Here is a 23,929-nt window from a genome sequence, read left to right as displayed (position 1 = left end):
CATTCTAATTCCGTTGTTTTCATCCTAAAACTTTTCTTTTCATTCAAACTCAGTTCTTTTCATTCAAACTCAGTTCTTTTCATTCAAATTCTTCATTCTAATCCCCATGTTTTCATTCAAATTCTATCCTTGTCATTCTAATTCTGTTGTTTTTGTTCAAAATCAGTTCTTTTCATTCTAGTCCAGTTCTTTTCATTCAAATGTTGTTGTTTTCATTCAAATTTTGTTGTTTTCTTTCAAATTCCAGTGCTTTCATTCAACTTCCGTTCTTGTTATTCTAATTCTGCTGTTCTCATTGAAATTCTGTTCTCTTCATTCTAAACCAGTTTTTTCATTCAAATTTTGTTGTTTTCATTCTAATTCAGTTCTTTTCATTCAAATTCCATTGTTTTCATTCTAATTCTGTTGTTTTCATTCTAATTATGTTATTTTCACTCTAGTTTTGCTGTTTTCATTCAAATTTTGTTGATTTCTTTCAACTTTGGGTGTTTTCATTGAAATTCTGTTTTTGTCATTCTAATTCTGTTATTTTCATTCAAATTCCATTCTCTTCATTCTAATCCTGTTTTTTCATTCAAATTTTGTTGTTTCCATTCTAGTTCAGTTCTTTTTATTCAAATTCTGTTGTTTTCATTCAAATTCTGTTGTTTTCATTCTAATTCTGTTGTTTTCATTCAAATTCCGTTGTTCTCATTCTATTCCAGTTCTTTTCATTCAAATGTTGTTGTTTTCTTTCAAATTCCGGTGTTTTCATTCAAATTCTGTTCTTGTCATTCTAATTCTGTTGTTTTCGTTCAAAAGCCATTGTTTTCCTTCTAATCCAGTTCTTTTCATTCAAATTCCGTTCTTGTCATTCTAATTCTGTTTTTCTCATTCTAATTTTGTTAATTTCATTCTAATTCAGTTCTTTTCATTCAAATTCCATTCTTGTCATTCTAATTCTGTTACAGTTTTTCTCAAATGCTAAAACACATGTCACAAACGTTACCACCAGGTCCCCCAATGTTCAAACACAACACCCTTCTCTAAAGCTACATAAACACAACCACACCTTCCCACTGCAAAACTCAAACTCCCACACCAAGAGAGCAGCTCGAAGCTGTCAAAACTGTAAACACTATACATAGCATTACACACTACAGCAAAACAATTGAAAACACAATGCTCAATTTGTGAGAAGGTTCTTTGGTTCATAACTGCCAATGCATATTTTCATAAACTGTACAGTAACGGATCGTCATAGAACCCTGCAGAGGATTAGGCATTTAGATTTGTGAGTTTCACATGAAGACTATAAATCTATAAAAACATCCTGCATGTACGTACACTACTGTAACACAACTCAATGCAAAAACAGAATCTATCGCACACAACAGTACTCTCGGAAACATGATCAGGGTGTGAAGTCTTTTTTATTGTCTACACGGTCATTTTACAGTATTACACACAGTCACTGTGCGGCATCATGTCGCCGAGCTGCATTGGGCCACATCACCTCATCCACATCACAGGCTATATTGTCCCTTGCTAGGCACCGCGGGAAAAACGCCCTGGAATGGCGAATCCATCCCTGGAAGGCCTCCACTGGGATGTCAGCACAGGCCAGCTCCATTGCCCGTACGAGGTTCTCTCTTGTGTATGGCTGTCTGTCATACACCTTCCATCTCCATGATGAGAAGAACTCCTCTATAGGGTTCAGGAAAGGGGAGTAGGGTGGCAGACAGACGTTTAAAAAGTGGTCACTGTTGGTGGTGAACCACTCTCTGATTTGGTGTGTCTTGTGGAAGCGGACGTTGTCCCAAATGATCACATACATGTGATGTGCTAGCCTAGGATGGTGTTGTTGACGGTCCAGGAGGATGTCTTTTAGCTCCTCTAGGAAGGTGAGGAGACGTTGGGTGTTGTAAGACCCAAGGACAGCATGCCGGTGGACTAGCCCCTCCGTACCCATAGCTGCACAAAGAGTAATATTACCCCCCCGTTGGCCAGGAACCTCAGTGATGGCTCTCTGGCCAATGATGTTACGGCCTCTTCGCCTTCGTTTCTGGAGGTTGAAGCCAGCCTCATCCAGGAAGAGGTACTCATGGGGTCTGGCCATCGCGTCCAACTGCATTATCCTCTGTGAACATGGAAAAGCGTACAGGTGTTCAGAACGGTCAATCAGGTAGCACAGTATTGTCCAGAAGTAATGTAGGCCACTAAGCAACACAGTATGTCCACTAACTGTACTGTGGACATGGATGTATACGTACTTGCACATACTCGTAACGTTGTCCTATGTGTCGCGCAGAGTTGCGCTCAAAGGGAACCCTGTAGACCTGTTTCATCCTCATCTGTTGGCGCCGGAGAACTCGGTCTATTGTGGACACGCTGACAGCATCAATGTTCTCAAAGTTTACATTATCTGCAATGACTTTGTCTCTGATCTCTCGGAGTCTAATGCAGTTGTTCTCACGGACCATATCTGCAATGAGGGTTTCTTGTGCCGCTGTGAATATGGCAACCCTCCCACCTCTATGTGGCATTCTTTCAGCTCTAAAGAAAGAAACATGTGTTGTCAATTGACTGATTTATATGTAAAACTACATGTAAGGTAACAGACCACTTTCACAGGCCTGTAAAACTGTAGTGTGACAAAGAAAGCAATAGCGTACTATACCTGTTGTGTTGTCTAAATGCCTTGATAATGGTGGCCACGGTGGACCTACTCAGGTTTGGATGTACTCTTCGTCCCGCTTCAGCCATTGTCATGCCATGGACAATGACATGGTCAATTACTGTTGCTCGCATATCATCTGTTATGATGGTGCGAGGTTGTCTTCTTCTCCCACCTGGACCTTCTCCTCTCTCTTGTTGGCCTCCTTGTCTTCCTCCTCTACTCTGAACTCCTCTTCTTCTTAGGCCTTCACCTCTTCCTCCTCTGATCTCAACCCCTCTTCCTCTTTGGCCTGCAGCTCTTCTCCTTCCGCACGCTCGAATGCCTTCATCCATTGTGATTGTTTGGCATCTTCACCAAACTATGCTTTCATAGGTGGGGTCACATCATTAGCAACAGGTGTCTTCAATTTTGAGTCGTTGTGTGTAGTGACTGACGCCAGGTGTGTTCCCTGTGTTCACAGATTGGTGACTGTGGCAAGCATTTTGCATCACATGGGCTTTCATTTGAGAATATGAGCAGAGTTGTTTTGCAACATGTGTTTTGGCAAGGAAAAATGTGTTTAGATTTATGAGTACAGAGGGTTGTGTTTTGTGAATTGTGTCTTCATGTGACATGTGTTTATGGTACTGGAATATGGTGGCTACATTTAGTAAATGTGTTTAGACTACTGGTCATTTGGGTTACAGGATTGGCTTTTGTGTTTTAACATTTGAGAAAAACTGTAATTTAGTTCAAAATCCGTTGTTGTCATTCTAATTCTGTTGTTTGATCAACAATAACGGTGGAACTACTCGTTACGGAGTTCATGTTTGGAACTTTGATATCTTTTTTTTTTTTTTGGGTTTGTTTTGTTTGTTTTTTTTGTTTGTTTTTTTTTGGGGGGGGGGGGGATCCTAAACTTTTGATCAGCTGTAAATCAGCCTGTTTCAACTTAAGTGTTGTTTTCAATAAATTGCATACTTAAAAAAAAGTCTTGTCACACTCCCATTTCTTCTACTTGCACGTTAAAGCTCTAACCATGCAAAATGTGATTTTTTGCCATTTTTTTCAAGTGGTCTTAAACTTTTGATTGGAACTGTATAAGATGCTGTGGCTCTATAAACACTTTCTAATCACAGAATAAGATCCTCCAAACAATAACATCCTGACTATAAGGCAGTTCAGGTTCGTCACGATTCTTTTTAATAGAACAGTTTCTCTGAAAATGATTTACTTGGATATTCCTTTGTAATTAGGTAATAATAATTTGCTATTTGCACTCAGACTCATTCTCACTTTGAATCATCCAATAAAAAAAAGTGAAAGAAAGGTTAACCATGTCTCAACCTGATTCTGATGATAATACGTAGAGTTCTTGTCTAAACGGCTGATGCTGGTTATGTTTCTTAGAAAATTCTTTCATTCATAGCTTTTTCAAGTAGAAAAAATAATACTTTACAATTACCATATAACAATGGCGACAATCCTAAGGACAGCTTCATTCAGGCTCTGGCAGAAGTTTACCAAGGCACTGCCATTTGGCCCCATCCTTCCTAACATAATACCTGTGAAAACAAAGAAAAACCTCTGAAACAATGATGGATAAAATCATTTAAATTTCTTTATTTCAGGCAAGATGTATTCAAGAAATGTCAGATAAGAACAATGCATTTTTTTTTACCCATGGTGGCTGAAAAAATAACAATTCCAAGGACGTTCATTCCATCACTTGTTCCTTCTCGTGTCTGTATGAGAACATCAGGGGGCGGAGTCAGGTCAAGAGCAAAGTTCTGGATGTCGGTTCCGTTGTCATCCTGAATACCGTAGACGAGTGCCCGCCGTGTGGTGGACTCTGACTGGGCCTGACGCACTGTCGGTCTGGGCTTCATTATGTAATCGCTGCTTGTTCGATACTGTTGCCAAGGAACAGAAAGAGTTGTTCTTATAAAAGAAGTCCTACAAAATGTAAACCTTTGTATCTGAAACTGCAGTTTGTGTCATCAGAGGTCATACCTGCTGAAATGTGGCCTGGACCAGATTTGCTGGAAACATGTTGCTGCAAGGCAAGCGCATACATTTAATGAATCGTTCTAAAAGGTTGAACACAATGCCAGCTAATAAAAAATTGAGCTGACCAATGCAGTGCATACATACAGACACCAAACTCAGTAGACCTTCTGTGACCTTATTTTGGAAATATCTGCATAAAGGAACTCTCTTCTATATTAATCCATTCCTCTTTTCTTATGGAGTCAGATACTGAGAAGATGTTTTAGGGTGATTTAGTCCTTGATTCCAAGGACAAAATTATCATCGTTTTGAAACTGTGCAATAATGAAGGCCAGATGCCTGTAATGGAGAAAATAAAACCATGAAATTTTTCCAAGATAGGGAGTCTCAGGAGACATAATTATTTCATCCGTCCATTTTCTGCTGATTATCCCTCTCACCAATGACCTCTTCCTTACAAGAAGGTGCAAAGGCTTTCCCAAACAAGTCAAGAGAACTGTTCTCTCCAACGTGTCCAGAGTTTGCCCCATGGATTTTTCCCAGGAGGACATATCCAAAACACTTCGCCTCCATCTCCAGGTCAACAAGCCATCGTCAAAAGCAGCTCAGTCAACTCTTTTTGATGTGGAGGACCTGTTGTTAAGGGAAACCCCAAACACCCTTTGGAAGAAACCCATTTCTGCTGATTGTATCTGTGATCTTATTTATTTGTGCTCTACCAGATTGAATGATAAATCATCAGCTTCACTTTCACACTCAGGGCTCTTTTCTTTTTGAAAAATCAGCTCAGCATCTTTGTCATTGCAGACTACCCTACCCACACTTGTGAACAAGATCCTGAGATGCTTGAGCTCCATCACTTGGGGCAGTATCTCATCCCCAGAGTTGGCACCCCAAACGAGAACCATAGCCTCAGACTTGATTAATTGGTTTATTGTCATTCCCGCTGCTTCACGTTCTGCTGCAAAGTGAATACTGGAGGTCACCACTAAAAAAAGCAAATAGAACCACATCATCTGTTAGAACCTGCGACAACCGAATTGACACCCTCTACCCCTTGGCTGAGCTTAGAGCCAAGGTCTCACTGTAGCTGTACAAGGACAGCACAGCCCACAATAATGTACCCCTGAAGCACCCTCTGAAGGACACCCTGAGGGAATCCCACACTTCATCAAATATAGAGCGGATATACAGGGTGGGCCATTTATATGGATACACCGTACTAACATGGGAATGGTTGGTGATATTAAAGTCCTGTTTGTGGCACATTAGTATATGTGAGGAGGCAAACTCCTGAAGATGGGTGGTGACCATGTTGGCCATTTAGAAGTCGGCCATCTTGGATACAACTTTTGTTTTTTCAATAGGAAGAGGGCCATGTGACACATCAAACTTATTGGTAATGTCACAAGAAAAACAATGGTGGGCTTGGTTTCAATGTAACTTTATTCTTTCATGAGTTATTTACAAGTTTCTCTTTGTTCACAGCCATTGACATGTCGAAGAGGTTAACACGTTAGGAGCAGGTCGAAATTGTGTTGATATCTGTGAACGCAGTAACCGGATCATTGCAGCAGATTTCAATGCAAGACACCCTACAAGACCACCCATCTCCCATGCTACAGTTAGCAAACTGCTTGCTAAGTTTCGTGAAACTGGTTCAGTGTTGGATTTGCCAAAATGTGGACGCAAAAAAACTGTCACTAATGAAGAAACATCAGTGGTTGTCCTAGCTTCATTCAGCAAGAGCCCACAGCGTAGCGCTCGCCACATGTCACTGGAGAGCGGCATTAGTCGAACATCCCTTCGGCGGATATTAGCTACTCACAAATGGCACCCTTACAAACTCCAGCTACTGCAGCATCTCATCGAGGATGACCCAGATCGGCACACAGAATTTGCAGAATGGGCAAAACAAAAATTGGAACAGGACCCTCAGTTCACGCAGAAGATTTTGTTCAGTGATGAGGCAAACTTTTATGTGAATGGTGAAGTTAACAAACAAAACCACCGCTATTGGTCTGACACTAACCCACATTGGATGGATCCCTCCAAGACTGCTGGAACAACAAAAGTGATGGTTTGGTGTGGTATATGGGGTACAACGATAGTGGGTCCATTCTTCATCAATGGAAACATCAAGGCCACTGGATATTTGAAATTGATGTGTTTCCCTCTTTATGCACTGAAGCTGGCACGTTCCCTGAGTTCTTCCAGCAAGATGGTGCACCACCACATTATGGGTGCCAGGTCCGAGCATTCCTAGATGAACAGTTTTCTGGAAAGTGGATTGGTCGCCGTGGGCCAGTTGAATGGCCCCCAAGGTCTCCCGATCTGACCCCCTTAGACTTTTATCTTTGGGGTCATCTGAAGGCAATTGTCTATGGTGTGAAGATACGAGATGTGCAGCACCTGAAACTACGGATACTGGATGCCTGTGCTGGCATTTCTCCTGCGGTGTTGCTATCAGTGTATGAAGAGTGGGAGAAGAGGGTTGCATTGACAATCTAACACAATGGGCAGCACATGGAACACATTTTATAAGTGGTCAGAAACTTGTAAATAACTCATGAAAGACTAAAGTTACGTTGAAACCAAGCACACCATTGTTTTTCTTGTGACATTACCAATAAGTTTGATGTGTCACATGGCCCTCTTCCTATTGAAAAAACAAAAGTTGTATCCAAGATGGCCGACTTCTAAATGGCCACCATGGTCACCACCCATCTTGAGGATTTTGCCCCCTCACATATACTAATGTGCCACAAACAGGACTTTAATATCACCAACCATTCCCATTTTATTACGGTGTATCCATATAAATGGCCCACCCTGTAGAGACGATCCAGTGTTCTGTGACCAAAACAAAAAAACACATCGTGCATGTGTTATTCACAAACATAACTATTCACAAACTAAAAAGAAAACTTACAAAATCGGCTTCAAAACTCTTTAAAAAGAAAATTAAGGAATCGCATGTTCTCTTGTTAAAAGGTTCACACAAAGTGATACTGCAGTATATTATTGTAGTTTTTCAACCTACACGTATGCTTAATATAGAGAAATTCATACTCATACTCTGTTTAGTCAAACCCGGCAGTGTTTCATGTTCAGACAAAATGTTTCCATTTGAAGCTTTGGCAATAGTGAGATCTTTTCGTCACTCCCCACTTGTTTTCAAAACATGAATAATTTTGAATGAACTGCAAGGTTGTTTTTAGGCCAACAGATGAGTAAAAAAAAAAACATCATACAAAACAAAAACAAAAATAAAACAAAGAAGAGCAAAACAGGAAAGGCAAATCTGCAACTTTCATTATTATTACTGAGCCACTCCTCTGTCTCCTTTCTACACATGCAGTGGGCTCGGTTTCCTTGGCAAGTGAAAAACCCAAGTTCTCTCAACTAAAGATTATCACTTTATTAAACTATGTACTAACAAGCATTTTTTCTAAAACATTTACATTCCTATTTTTGAAATCAATATTAGATTAACAAATTGAACTTGGGTTTTTACGCTGGAACACAGTGTGCGTAATAAAAACAAGAATATCATATTATGACTTCAGGGTAAAAAAAACCCTTGGCTGTTGTCTGATACAAAGCAGTGATATTTATGCTCTCATCTAAACAAACTAAATTGAATTGTTTGCCTGCGGTTGGTGAAGTTGTGCAATTCAGAAGTTGGAAGCACCGACTTGGGAAGCTTGAACTCACATCATTTTCAAGTTGTTTAGAGTAATAATCCTGTTTCATTTTCATCAGTTTTTTTTTAACCTTGACCAAAACCTCACCTTAACCCTTTCCAATTGCCTTTGGTTGCTCAAGCTAAACTTTCTTCTCATGCAAGCATGGGGTTGGCTTTCCAAAAAGTAACTTGAAAAACAATGCTTTTGCCAGACAGACACCACGCTTAATGTTCAGGTCTGATCAGGTCTGATAATAATAATAATAATCCCAAAAAACATCACTTTACCTCAGCCCTTACTTAGAATTTTAATTACTTGCACATTTGACAAAATGAAATTGCATTTGAATTACTGATACACTATGAATAGCGCAGGCTTCACTTTAAAATCAAGGGGAGAGTTTAAATTTCAAAAGAAGGCTGCTAATGTTAGAAACCTCAAACGAGATGCACTCCAATGGTCTGCCATGTATTTTCTAGAAATTCAGAATAGGACATAATGATACACTCAAAAAAAAATGAAATTGAGTAGTTGTTACATCTACAGGAGTCTAACTTTAATTTGAACAAAATAATTTCATGTTTCTATGGTAAATGTAATTAATTCATGCAGGATCTGCATAAAATTCAGTGACTTTATTTATTCTTGTTGAGATGACATGACAAACTAGGAAGAGTAGGTATTTGCCTTGACTCGTGAAAATTCACAAGGTCATATGAGATTTCAAACCACTGGGGTTATAAGAGGCTGAAAAGCATACACACACCTGTCAAGGACAAAAAAATAAAGAAAATTCTGTATCAAGCCTTGTAATCATAGCTTTCCTACTTTTCTTTTAGTGCTGATTGACAGCTTGGTGGGGTGATGGTTACACTGAAAAAAAGGGATTGGCCAGCTCTTAGATTTACGTAAGCATCTTGCGTGTATTTAACACAAATGCCTCATGCTTTAAAGTATAGTGTAGAAACTACATGATATGCATTAAATTCTTCATATCATGTTCAAGTGAAGTAAGTCAATAATATAGCAATGTTAAATCCCGCGACACTGCACGGGTTTCAGTCTCACGCTCTTTGGATCGTGGTTTCAGGAAGGCATCCATCTCAGTCAAGTCGAGCAGCCACCTCTACTCTTTTTGGTATACCGAAAAAAGTAAATTGGGTGGTTGTTACATTAAAAAGTCCAACTTGTAATTTGAACACAATAATTTCATGTTTCTATGAATGTAATTAAATCATGAAGGATCTGTATGAAATTCAACAACTTAATTTGTTCTTGTTGAGATGACATGATACAATCTAGTGAGAGTGGTTAGTTGCTGAACTCATGAAATTCACAAGATCGCACAAGATTTCAAACTGCAGGAAAATCACTGGAGTTATAAGAGGCAGACAACTACACACACACCACGTGCATGCTATTGCTATTTATTGTGGATTAACCTGTCAAGGACAAAAACAAAAAAAGTCTGCATCAAATACAGGAAATCATAGCTTTCCTGTATTTCCTAGATTGTTGGCATGGTGGTTAGTGCTGTTGCTTCACAGTAAGAAGGTCCTGGGTTCAAATCCACGTTCTGACTAGTTTGCAGTGGTTTCTCTCTGGGTATTCTGGTTTCCCCCCACAGTTAAAAATCATGCATAGCACTGTTTCTGTGTGTTTGTGTGTTCTCCCCGTGCTTGCGTGGGTTCTCTCTGTGTCATGGGGCCCGTTCTTCGTACGTCGCTTACTACATCCAAGATCAAATGACACATCCAAGATCAAATCATTGCGCTAACCGTGAGCTCGCTAATCCGGTTCCCCGAACACACCTGCTGTTGACGATTAGTACAGCTGGACGCAGTAATGTGACATCACTGGGTGTCGTAAAAGGGGCTACGCATCGATAGTAGAAACATTGATCGGCAACCCTCTGATTGGTCGGCGAAAATGTCGACGGAGCGCGCTCGGCTCGGTATTTTTCGGCAGCAGAGCAAGAACTCTTGAGTGAGGGATTTCAGGAGTTTCAGAGTTTAATCAGAACGCAAGGGAACACTGCAAAGGCTGCAAAAGCAAGGAGCGAGGGCTGGCAGGAAGTTGCTGACAAATTAAACTCGTAAGTAATTTAATAATAACAATAATAATGGAGTGGATTGATATAGCGCTTTTCAAGGCACCCAAAGCGCTTTACAATGCCACTATTCAGTCACTCTCACATTCACACACTGGTGGAGGCAGCTACAGTTGTAGCCACAGCTGCCCTGGGGCAGACTGACAGAAGCCAGGCTGCCATATCGCGCCATCAGCCCCTCTGGCCAACACCAGTAGGCGGTAGGGTAGATTTATTATATTACACTATATTATCCAATATTATATTACATTATATTATAATATGTTATATTTTATCCTCTTTCACATTAGAGCCACGACAGGACCCACTAGAACATGGGAACAGGTAAAAGTGAAATATAAGAATATCCTACAGAATGGTAATATTTATCACTTATATTGCTTTTAGTCTCTTGGAAAGAGACCCTGGAATAATCTGTTTGTTTATAACAGCAACCAAGAAAAGGGCAGAGGAAAAAAAGACAGGTGGTGGTCCTGCACCCCCTCGTCAACAAGTTGGTTAAGTGAATAATACCCTCACGGGAAAATCGATATCTCTCTATGAGCACACTGTCGCGCTGAGCTAAAGGATCCTGTCTGTCCCGCAATATACGCTGAATTCTGAGGACTCTCCTTATCAATCTTGCACCTTCCGCAATGGGTTGCTCGCGTAAACGGACAGGACATGGCTGCGACAGGCTTCCCAAATCCACCTTCGCTTTTATAGCCGTGGTCTCTCATCTTGATTACACGAAGTAATTTACAATTGCTACTCTGAAATATGAATTACATCTGTAATAATCACATACATGTAATAGAATATTAATAGTACATTTCCCTTTTTTAGGAAATGACCTGTATGTATCTGTGTGAAATCAATAAATGGATCAGGTGCTGCATTGTCTTTAGTTACATTGATGTTATTTATTTATGGTGAAACAGTGGTGGAATATCGCTGTTGCTTTCGTATGAATGACGCGGGCATACCTGCGTGGCCGCGATCTAATCCTGTTTACATAAAGTAAACCTGCTCCCGAGCAGGTTTACGCTTACGGCTCTGTTGCTATGACAGCAAGTCCCGGATGAGCTTCGGGGAACCGACTGATCCAGGATCACGCGAAATCGTCAACAATCTAATCCGGCTAACCTACTTAGCGAGGTACGAAGAACGGGCCCCTGGTCCGTGAGAACAGTATCCGGGGAGTGTTTGGGTGACCATGCCCTCGGGTCAGGCACCGGCATTGCACCTGTATTCCATCCCAGGCAATTGCAGGAGGACTATTTCACCCAGCACGGACAGCTCCTCCATGCCAGTCTGTTAGTCACTCTTGGTGGTAACTTGGCTCTCCTAAGCTCTGAGTTTATTCAAGTATTCTTTGACCCGTGTTAATATTACACACTTGTGCCCCGGTCGCCATCCGGCAGTTGAAGACATTCGCTGCCTGTCGTCCTGCCTGTTCTGTGTGCGAGAGAACTCTCGCTCCTAGGATTTTTCCCACGGACACCCTCCCCCAACTCTGATTCTTCCCACGGTCTCAATCACAGCTTCCCAGGGCATTTCAGTTCCCGATTTCCTCGGCTTGAGTTATATTCTTGTTTCCTTGGTGGTTCCTGATCGTTTATGTTAAAGAAATAAATCTATACATAGTTCCCGCGAATTTCGTATTCGGCCCCATCTTTGCATGTGAACCTTAGTTCTTGACACTCTGGGTACTCTGGTTTACTCCAACAGTCCAAAGACAGGTAGTTAGTGGGGTCAGATTAATTGGTGATTTTAAATTACAGATAAGTGTGAATGTGAGTGCAAATGGTTGATTGTCTCTCTGTGTTAGCCCTGGGATAGACTTGGCGACTTGTCCAGGGTGTACCCTGCCTTTTGCCCTATAACATCTGGGATAGCCTCCAGCCCCCCCACGAACCTAATAAAGATAAGAGGATGGATGGAGTGACAACTGTAAAAGTTTTTATAAATCCATTAATTTTTTAGTTATCCAAACTCTAGACTTTGTTGAACACTCCAAAAAATGATCTTAAAATAATCACGGGAAGGATTCTCACATTAATAAATGGCTTTCTGTCAGCATTAAGTATTTTTGTGGGACTAACGTAATTTGCATGCGTTGGATCAACTTAAATAAATTATGTTGGATTCAACTACAGTAAATAATTTGATTCATCATTAATGTCAAAGGAGCTTGCAAAGAAAAGCATCTGGACTTCTTTAAGTTGCTTGAAGACGTTTCACCTCTCATCCGAGAAGCTTCTTCAGTTCTAAGGTCAAATGGTGGAGAGTCCCAGATATAAACCTAGTGGGAGTGTCTCCCCACAGAGGGACAAAAGGACCCCCTGATGATCCTCTAATCGCCTGAGCCAAGGTGTGAAACTGGGTGTGGGTCCCAATCAGCCAGAGTTTCAGGTGAGCTCTTTGTGAAACCTGGCCCCACCTTATCATGCGAATTCCTGAGGTCAGATGGCCCAGGATGTGAGTGGGCGTTAAGGCGTCTGGGGTGGGAACTCAAAACTGGATTATAGATGGCAGACAGTTGGCGTCGTAAACCACCGCCTCTGTTCAAAGATGGTCGCTCACAGTGGACATAGATGGCTTCTTTCACTCCTCTTTCAAACCATCTGTCCTCTCTGTCCAAAATGTGAACATTGACATCCTCGAAAGAGTGACCTTTGTCCTTAAGATGCAGGTGGACTGCGGAGTCTTGTCCTGTCAGGACACTTACACTTACGCCTGTAGTGATGAAGTGCTTTGAGAGACTGGTCTGTCAGCACATCAGGGCCGGTCTGCCTCCCACTCTGGACCCCCACCAATTTGCCTACAGGACAAATCGTTCCACCGAGGACGCTATCACCATAGCGCTCCACACTGCGCTGAGTCACCTGGAGCACCGAGGAAGCTATGTGAGAATGCTCTTTCTGGACTTCAGCTCAGCATTCAATCATATCATCCCGGAGATCCTGGTCCAGAAACTGTCTCACCTGGGACTCTCCACCCCCATCTGCCTCTGGATCAAGGACTTCCTGACAAATAGACCACAGTCTGTCAGACTCGGCCCCCACCGGTCCAGCACCATCACACTCAGCACCGGGTCTCCACAAGGATGTGTTTTGAGTCCCCTCCTGTTTACGCTCTACACATCCGACTGCTCCCCTACCCATCTCTCAAACACCATCATAAAGTTCGCGGATGACACCACAGTGGTTGGACTCATCTCAAGGGGGGATGAGTCGGACTACAGAGATGAGGTCAACAGACTGACTGAGTGGTGTTCAGTTAACAACCTCCAACTGAACACCACAAAAACTAAAGAACTTATCTTGGACTTCAGGAAGGGCAGAGCAGACCCGGCCCCACTTTACATTCACGGGAGCTGTGTGGAGAGGGTACACTCCATGAGGTTTCTGGGCGTGCAGATATCTGATGACCTCTCCTGGACTGCAAATACTACAGCGGTGGTTAAAAAGGCCCAGCAGCGTCTCCACTTTCTGAGAGTGCTCAGGAGGAACAACCTGGAGGAGAGGCTGCTGGTGACATTTTACAGAGCCACCATAGAGAGCATCCTAACGTACGGCATAACAACATGGTATGCAGGGTGCTCAGCTGCAGACAGGAAAGAACTGCAGAGGGTCATCAACACAGCCCAGAAGATCACTGGCTGCTCTCTGCCCAGCCTGGAGGTCACTGCAAACTCTCGGTACCTCAGCAGAGCTGGCAATATCATCAAGGACCACTCTCACCCCAGCAACCAACTGTTTGAACTATTACCGTCAGGCCGACGGTACAGGTCACATAAAACCAGGACAAACAGATTCAGAGATAGCTTCTTTCCCAGAGCTATCACCGTAGTAAATAAGCACAAAAACAATTGAACCTATTCCATACCGTCACTGTCATTATATTATGCTGCTATTCTGTATATATTGTACATACTATTGTTTGAGTACTTACGATTGTTTTTTTGTACTTTTTATATTTTACATTTATATTTATTATTGAAACTTGCACCAAGGGAGTGGCACTCCAATTTCGTTGTACTCTGTACAATGACAATAAAGGCTATTCTATTCTATTCTATTCTAAATGTAATATTGGATTGGTTAGACTACGTACATGTGAGTTTTGTTTTGTCAAAAATGTCAAAATAACATGGCAATATGGACATTTTTTTCTATTATTATCTGTCTGTTTAATTCTATTAATTTTACTGGCTGCAGACAACTTGACATAAAGGAAATATCTCGAATAAAACAGAATACGATACAGTATTTTTAAATGTCTAAAATAGATTTCAATATAGTTTACACAAAAGCACTAAGGACTATAGTATTGTATTTGAATGTCAAACTGTGGAACTGCAGACTTCAACTCCAAAAACTCAAACACATGCCACACTTCCATTAGTTAGTTTTTACTGACAGAGTTTTTAAGGTCACTGCTCTGATTACTGGCTTCAGACTCACCATCCAAATAAACAGCCTGAAATCAGATGCTTGGATTAGAAAACCAAACAGATACAGAGACACGCCAGGTGACAGTTAATAGTCCTGTTTACAGATACTGCTTATGAGAAACTGAGTACCATCTTCTATTAAAGAAGATTAAATGGTTTTTAGTCAACAATGAAGTCATCCCAGAATACGGGAACTGAATAGTTTAAGACAACCAATATGTTTAATCCTCTCTCGGGATTTGTTACAAATCCGAACAGCCTGAAAAACTAGGGTGCGGTCAGGATTGTGTCTGCTCTACAAACACACCATCACCTACTTACCCTTAGTTTAGGGTCACTTTAAAATCTGCAAGTTTTGAAAGAAAAGCACATTTCCTATTTCTTTATTTATGATGTAAAAAAATGACAAGTAAAATAAATACTTTGTGATTCTTAATGGATTATCTATGTAGGTGTACAGAGCCCCATTTTCAGCAGCCACCGTTCCCCGGCACATTATGTTACCTAATGCAAGTTTATCATGTTAAAAGGTGATCTCGGTAAAAGCCATTTCCCAATTATGTTATAAAATCTGTTCTGATGATTAAAGAAGCAATTTCGCTAGCTGAGAGGAGCATTAACCGACCCATTGTGGGTTAAATTATTAGCTCAAAGTAATCGCCAAGAAATAACGTACTTTTGAAACTTGCCACGCTATTTTATTAAAAAAAAAAATCTATATACCTGTTTTCAGGGTGTGTGTCATCATGTCAAAACACTGCTGTCGAGACAGACGGTGAAGTTTGAACTACAGCAATGGAACTTTTGATTATTTTGGCAGGTGTTTACATGTTTGTGAGAAAGATTCAAAGAAAAGACCTGGAGTACCTATCCTCCACTATCTTGCCAGTATTTTTGAGTCTGGTATCCATGCTAAAAGTTGAGATTTCTCTGCCTGTGTTGACTCAGTTTGACTCTTTGTTTACATGAATGAAGTAAAGACCACAGAACAAACCTCATTCTTAAATCACTGGTTAAACTGAACAGAAATTCACTAGCTGGGCCAACGTCACCGTTTTAGTAGGTAAAGGTGAATGCTTGGACATGAACTGAGCTGCGGCTTGGGAAAGGCCTGGAAGGGGACTGACGACGGCTCCCAGGCCTGGCAGATCCCCATAGGAGTGAAGAAGTTAAAAAATTGAGAACAAGGAGGGAGGGTGGGACACGTAAACGAGAATGAACAGCTTGCAGAACTGGGGGAACCTATATACAGATGACATCCATAATGAGCGTGTTTGGTGGCCTGGTCCTGCTCCTGAAATTCCAATATATAATCTCCAATCCATGAGATAGCCAACGCACCTTTGTTGGCCATCTCACACAGCACACGCTAAATTCAGCACATACAAAGCACATACTGTAGCAGTATGTGCTTTGTTTCTACTGCCATCAAATGAGTCAAAGTCGCATTTGTGTGTAATTCATGGCCTGGAGATAATTCTTCAGAAAACTTGGACAAATGTTCTAATCTCACCGGATCAGGTCCAGGAGTGCATCTGCAGAACTCATGATGGGTTTGCTGCTGTCCTCAGAGTCCTCTTTTTGGGCTGCACCTCCTGGGTGGATGATGGAGACCATGATGATCCCCACGATCACAGCCACAAAGGTGGTCCACAGGTAATACGATACTGTGATCAGACCGAGGCGACTGGAACATTTTGCATCGAGAGCTGCCAGTCCCGACATCAAACTGAAAGGAAAAACAAGAAGTTTGGACTGAATGCATTTTAACCTTTCCACCTCTGAGTTACCTGGATTTGTATACTCGTTTCTAACACTGATTAAATATTCCACCAATCAAAATTGTAATGGTATGCAACATAACTTGCTCTTTCTTGCCACAAATAGTATATGTACATAGAACAAAAATGTTCTGTGAGGGTCCTGGATGATCGATGGTTCATTCATGGGTTTGAATTCACCATCTGGCTGTGACTTTCTGTGTGGAGTTAGCATGTCTGTGTGGGTTCTCTCCGGGTACTCTCCAGCTTCCTAACACAGCCCAGTCATTCAGTTGGTGGGGTCGCGTTAATTGGGGATTCTAATTTGCCCATAGATGTGACTGTGAGTGTGAATGTGGTCTGTGTCACTGTTTTAGCCCTTTGACAGACAGGGTGTGCCCTGCCCCTATGGTAGCTGGGTTCCATTCCCCCTGTGACCCTGAATTGGATAAGTGCAAGAAATTGGATGGATGGACCGATTGGTAAATTCAAAATAATACTCTGGTGTGGCATAGAGGTTATCAGATTGTGGCGCTGCTCAGGTGTTACTGAAGCCCAGGTTGCTTTGATTGCAACATTCAGTTTGTCTGTACTTTGTTGGGTTGGGTATTTTTTTATTATCTTCTTGGCAATAAACCACAGCTTGGCCAATCAAGCACAGCAATAACATCGTCAGTAAAGAATTTGGTAGTAGTTTTGGTGGCGTGGACAGGTCCTAAGTCCTGTGGAAAAGAAAATCAGCTGCTCCATAAATCTTCTCAGCAAATGGAAGCACAAAGTGCTCGAAAGTCTTCTTTTAAATATCTGAATTCATTTAGGACTTAATAAAATATAACTTTTCATGACAGTCCTCTCAAGGCTGCAGTTATCCCTGTTGCTTGTGCACCTTTTCCTACCACACTTTTCTCTCCCACTAAGCTTTCTATTAATATACTTTCATATTGCATGCTGTGAACAGACAGACTTTTCAGATATTTCCTTCTGAACTAGGAGTACACAAGGTATTTATATTCCGAATATGAATTTATTCAAACTCCAAAGTTTTAGCAGCAGCACAAATTTTGTGTTTCATAAATGTTACCATTTTAGTTTTTAATTTATATTATTTTGTTACGTTTCTAAGAGTGAATAACAATAAAAAGCACTTCAGAAGTTTGAAAGCTATTATTGGTAAATACATAAAAATTAAGCTTTGGCAGTGGTGCCACTGGTAGTATTAAAAAAAATTCTAATATTTTTCTGTGACATTTTTTCCACGTTACATGTGAGTACATTTTGATCTAGTAACAACACGCAACACAAAAAAAAAGTATTCGGACAGCAAAGAGCAAAGGACACATAGGAGAAGAGCATCAGGTGGTTGGATGGCTAGTTAAAACACTGGACTCAAATGCAGGAAGCTGTGGTTTGTTTCCCAGTTTCATTTCCCCTTAAAACAATGACGGAAGCTCCAAAAGCTACTGAATAGGACGGTGATCATTTAGACATATCCTACATACTGAATGTTCAAAGTAAATTCCTCAAAGTAAAAATGTTAGTTTCATCTGTGAAAGCAAACAAAAGAGAAATGCAATGAGACAAATCTTTAAAGAACCATCATCAAAACCAAAGATTAAACTACATACAAATTCTCAAAACAAGATTAATGAAGAAACGTTTTGTATTTCTCAGTAAATAAGAAAATAAATGGATGCTTTTAAAATGTATTTTTTCCATGCAAAATCTTATTCAGTGAGCTAGTTTTATGTTGAATAATAAACAGCATTTCCTTACATGGGATGTTTGTTAGTAATTTTACTGGTATATAAACAGATTCATGAGCAAAGCTCCAATAGAGATAAGTTTAGATAAGATGGAGCAGATGAAACAAACTGTAAAGATGTGCAGGCAGCACACTGACATTTTAAAAAAGGAGAATTTTTATGGACATGAGTCTAAAGAGGGCTTTTCTGTGGAGAGAAACAAAGTTTTCACTCTCAGTGGATAAAATAATGTACTTTTTTTCAAAACCACAGGCTTATCTCTGTGTTATGATAGTAAGATGGGCCCACTTCCAACACATAATTTTTCAACATGAAGGTTACTGGTGTGAAAGAGTGTGCTTTAACCCAAACCACAATGACTTTCTAAACCGACCAGACAGCTTTTAGCGTCCACATTCAAAAAGTGACAAGCTGGTGAAAACAAATCTAAAAAGGACATGACAAAAAAAGCAGTGAGGTTTATAAACCTGTGCTACTACCACCCCTCCAGACTTCTGACCTTGATCTTTGGTTTATATTTTAATAGTGGCTAATATTACGGCGCTAAGATAAAGAGAAGCAATAAGCAGGCACTGTGTGAGAACACATTGTGAGAGCTTTGGTGTTTATCCGGTCGTTAAGTGATGACGTGACGAATCCTACTTCCGGGTCTAAAGTAGTAGCGTTTAATATGGCTTTTGTGTTGTTAACATGTTTAATGTTATGTATTTTCTTCTATTTGATCTCAAAAAGCTCCTAAAACAGTCAGTGATCACTGTTGACCTCCCTCGGCTTTTATTACCGCTAATCATTTATTTAAGCTCAGTTTTTAAAACCTTAGGATGTAACTACAGCCCAGCCCATGCAGCAGTATATGAATGACTAACCTTGTATTGTGGATGGATTATCTCAGTTGTTCTCCTGGCTGAAGTTTGGTCCTTTTACAGCATCCTGCCATGTGATTACATTTGTTCCTGACCACCGAGAACACTCACGTTAAGTTTTATCGAGTGGAAAAAAAGTTAGCTTGTTTATATTATGCTAACATAGCTGTGTCGCTAGCGGTCACGTAGCACATCATTATATACCAGCTAGCCAAACTTCAGTAACCCTACAAACGTCACTGCTGTTTAGTTTTCTGTCTTCATTTATGTTGGAAGTGATAACAGAGCTGTACGTTTTAATTTGTTTCAAAAACCCCGCAGTCAGGGCATGCTATATTGTATTTAGATAGAAGCTAGTGAGCTAACTTCCTGCTAACTTCTAACTCTGTTAAATGTCATAAATTCTGTTTTCATGGATGCCTGGATGGTAAACTCAATTGTTACACCTGGTAGAGCAGAACGCTGATCATTTTATTAAAGATGAAAGACTTTAGACAGTTTTTCAACTCTCAGTAATGCCATAGTGATCGTTTGATATATGGACCTGCAGCGGAGTTTAGGCCCAGACACGGCTAAGGAGACTTAACGACCGGATACTCGATGAGCTAACAAAGAAACAGAGATGAACTGTTCAATCGATGGATCAAGCGCAAATGGAGCTAGGAATCAAAGGCAAACAATACTGTCAGTTTATTGTACTTGCAGTACAGGCAAGCAGCTGATCACATTATTTTTCTATTTTTTCTATTCACATGGACTTAAAATTAAGTACATATATCATTTTATTTTTATTTTATTTTAGATTCACATATTTTGTCAAACTTGATTCCAATGTCAATTATCCCAAACCAGCAGAATGAAAATGTATGTATGTCTTAATAACCGACTGAATACATTACTGGAAACTTTAGATATGCTAAGTTAAGTAGTGATTTGGGTCATTGTGTTAGAGCTGTACTGACGTGCAGGTACCTGGACACGACGAGTGGGAGAATCAGCATCTTCAGCATCCTCATTAGTAGCTCACCAGGAAACTGAAAGTACTTCACCTCCTGTCAGGGTAAGAGAAGAGAAATAATGGTCACGGGTAATTTTAGGAAGTCTATCACACAGATTTTTGAAAAGGACCTTATGTTACTTAAAAAGAAATAATGAACAGGAGCAGGGCATGACAGTGACACATAATGAATTACCTTTTGAAGAGTTTAGATGTCTGTTATAAAAAAAAATTCAGTTTCATGGACAGAAATGAGACTCTGACTATTTTCCTATTTTTCTTCTTTGCTAATAAATGGGTACATGTTTAATCTGCATTGTAAACACCTTCATCTCACCCTATCTCTTGCACTCTGTCACACCAACTCTCTGAATGTCATCCTTCACTACATGCTCTTTTACTGCTGCCTGGCAGCTCCATCTTCAGCCTTCTTCCTCTGCGTGTTCTCCAAACTGTCCTAGCCTTGTGTCTCCAATGTTGTCTCCAAGCACCTCAGCCTCAGCATTCCCTCCTTATGTTCTCCTTTCTAATCCTGTCCCTCCTGGTCACTCCCAGCATTCTTAACATCCACCATCATACAGGAAGAAAATGCACATCCAGCACAAGCCATTATAAAAAATGTGATGCTGAATTACACTTAAATATTGTAGATTTCCTAGTACAGAAAATCTTTTGATTCATCACTGTCCTTCCCACACCTCTGCCAGGTTGAGAAACAAAATATCACAAGACTTGCAGAAATAGAAAACAACATTTTTTTGTCCTTATGCTAAGTTTAACAAGCAAAATGGTATTTGAAATTTTGATTTTCACAACAGTAACAATGTGTGGAATTTGAGAAAAAGAGATCATTTCATCTAAAGGATAGATGTAACACCCTTAGATGAGGGCTGGTTGCAGCAGAATAACGGTGGCTCACAGTATCACGTAGCAACCTGTATTTAAAAGTGGTTTGTTTCTGTAAAATTGTAGCAATACATACTAAGTAACAAAACAGTATGTGCCTCAGAGCCCAAGCTTGGGCATCATTTAGAGACTCAAATCTCAAAAGATGGGAAACAAATCCAGCACTCACGGATCAAATGTTCTATTTTTGAATCCTCTCAAGGAGCAGGTGTATGCTGGTTGAAATTCACTCTACTTGGTGAAGCACGCTGACAATAAACACAAAGAATGAGAGAAAGAACATGGGAGCTTGTATGATGGAAAGATGGAGGTGAATTGGTGAAAGAGAAGCTGGAGAAAGTGTTAAGAGCCACCACATCATCTACAAGCTTATGTCAGTATAGAGAAAAGGGTTCTTCAGGTATTGTCTTTAGGTTCAGTAATTGGCTAAAAGAGGAGAGCGTAACAAATGCGATCATTTCATAGCAGTTGTAACTGAAAACCAAGATTTGAATATGTGAATATTTTCTCCCTTCTTTAGACTTTAACCCAGGTTTAGCAGCAGACCATATGAAGTCGACAGGTGGTCACTTGGCTCAAGTCATGCTATGCACAATTATAACCATACATGCACAGTACACCCATAAAATAATGTAGCCACAATTTTAAACAGTCTAAAAATACCTGTCTTAGATTGCAGAGGCAACCCATATGGAAAAGATATATATAAATCTTATAAAGTTTGTATCTGTCTTGTGTGAAACTTGTATGAAAAGCATACAAGCGTGAAAACAGATATAAGATCCCTTGAAAAATTATATAATGAAACTTGTATGTTTTGGATACTTACTAAAACAATATATGAAAGTAATGAGAAAGTGGCCACTTTCATGAGTCACATATAAGTTTTTACTATTTCTTTTCCATATGGGAAAGCAGGAAACAAAAAGGAGAAACATTTTTTCTGAAAGTGGATCAATGAACTCACCAGCTAATTGTGAACACAGAATCTCCTCAGCACATTTCTACTTGTTTCGCAGTTTTTCAGTACCTCCATGCTTTAAAAGTAGTTGCTCAAACTGACGACTGAGGTATTTTTGGTTTCAAAGAGACATTAGAAGCAGTCTGACTGTTATTGGCCTATCCACTCTGTCTTCTTCTTTTACCAGGACTGCTACTGAAGCACTGAAAAACTTGCACAGCTATGACTTTTTACTAATATGGCTATTTAAGGTTTTCATTAACAAACTATATGAATTAATGCAACTTTTATTATTAATAGAATTCAGCTAAGGGGGCACAGATACTTTACTGGGTGGGCCTAACAACAACACTAATCATAACCTAATCATATTAAAGTATCCATAAAGAAATTCTGTACATTAATATTAACAGCTGTAGCAGAAAGCTAGCTCTCTTATTCATAAAACTGGCTCTGTGCCACAACTAGGCAAACTATAACCCTGGTAGCTCTGATGCTAGCGTTTAAAACCCAGCTAGCTGGAGCTACCATCACTGACATATCAAACATTTTGGACATTTACTGCAGTGCTGCTTCTTTTTTGTTTCAATTCAGTGGGCTACATACTGAACTTTAGAATTACAAACAAAGTATCAATCCTTATTGAAAATCGCTAACAATTTCTCCGTCATTGAGGAGGGAGTGCCACACAGTCATTTCTTTTTAATTCAGATTCATTCCTAACTGAATAAGTGGGAAAAAAATTAACAGGGTGAATTAACAAATTGTTAAAAGTGTTTAAAAAGCAAAAAAAGGCAATTGTGTTGCCAAGGCCGATTGACTTTGATGTTGACTTTAGCCTTGAGATGAAATTATGTCCCTGGCTGTCACAAAAGCAGTGATTTTGTAATTCCAGTTGGAACAAGGTAGGTGATGAGTATTTTATCAAGGTTGTAAATCCCACAAAGCCTCAGATCTTCTATTGCTTTCATTTGTATATACAGATTTTCCCCCCTAACTGGCAGTTTATTATAACATACTGGAACAACTGTAAGTTCATGACCTGCGATAAATTGAAAGCCTGTCGTGGGAGTACCAGGCTATCAATTTATCGCATGGATGGAAAATGTGATGTTAAAGTGGTCCAGAAAAAGAAAAATCTCACTGTTACCTTTCACTGGTGTTGCATTTCTTTGATGTTTACATGAGAAGTTGTTAAGCATTAAACAGAGATTTGTTAAATCAGATGGAAAAAAACAGCTGCAGCAGAGCGGGCTTACACATATGGACAGTGTATTAACATGGATGACATACCAGCTTTTGACCTACAACAGCTTACATTTCCCTGCTTTTCACTGCATATGTTCAGATTTCATTTTATTCAGAAATTACCCCAGTTGGTCAATAGAAAACGGTCAATAGAAAACATGTAGTCGCTTTCTTGTTTGACCTTTGTTGTCCTCTATTTTTTGAATTTGGATTTCCTTGTTGATTGTAGCCTCCTTTGTGTTTCTCCATGTTCAGTCATGTATTAGTTTTGCTTCTGTGTTTTGTTGCTTCCAGATTTATTTTGTAAGTCTTCTGTCTCTTGTGCTTTCCCTTTATTTTCACTTAAGCAGGCCTTTCATTTCAGCTCTGCATTGTTGCCCCATGTCTCAACTCTACCAAATTTACTTTCTGCATGTTCTCTAGATGAATACAGGACTACCTATATAAATTTAGCTTGGTTTTTGGTGTTTTTTTTGTTTTTTTTAAACCTGTACTGTAATGGACCCATCACAGGAGATTTCTCTGACATGTTTCTTAATGATTACA

The 23,929-nt window shown here is 40.1% G+C and overlaps 2 protein-coding genes across 2 annotated transcripts in view; both read right to left on the bottom strand.

Annotated features, from left to right (window-relative positions):
- slc1a7b (solute carrier family 1 member 7b) overlaps positions 1–23,929 on the bottom strand; it is a 50,459-nt gene that overhangs the window by 9,094 nt on the left and 17,436 nt on the right. The window contains exons 2-6 of the mRNA XM_080877612.1: positions 20,244–20,323; positions 16,399–16,614; positions 4,652–4,694; positions 4,320–4,551; positions 4,104–4,203 (exon numbers count right to left, since the gene is read on the bottom strand). Coding sequence (XP_080733738.1) covers positions 4,104–4,203; positions 4,320–4,551; positions 4,652–4,694; positions 16,399–16,614; positions 20,244–20,323 — 671 coding nt within the window. The remainder of the gene's footprint in view (positions 1–4,103; positions 4,204–4,319; positions 4,552–4,651; positions 4,695–16,398; positions 16,615–20,243; positions 20,324–23,929) is intronic.
- Positions 1,451–3,313, bottom strand: LOC308394473 (uncharacterized protein; the record flags this gene model as incomplete). Its single annotated transcript, XM_080878831.1, has 3 exons — positions 2,660–3,313; positions 2,253–2,535; positions 1,451–2,119 (listed from the first exon to the last, which is right to left on the bottom strand). The coding sequence occupies exons 1-3, from the start codon at positions 2,989–2,991 to the stop codon at positions 1,451–1,453; spliced, it is 1,284 nt and encodes a 427-aa protein (XP_080734957.1). The 5' UTR covers positions 2,992–3,313.

This window comes from Rhamphochromis sp. 'chilingali', assembly GCF_963969265.1.
Source record: "Rhamphochromis sp. 'chilingali' genome assembly, chromosome: 3".
Lineage (NCBI taxonomy): Eukaryota > Metazoa > Chordata > Actinopteri > Cichliformes > Cichlidae > Rhamphochromis > Rhamphochromis sp. 'chilingali'.
The sequence above is the reverse complement of the archived record's forward strand: the minus strand, read 5'-3'. Positions and strand labels throughout refer to the sequence as shown.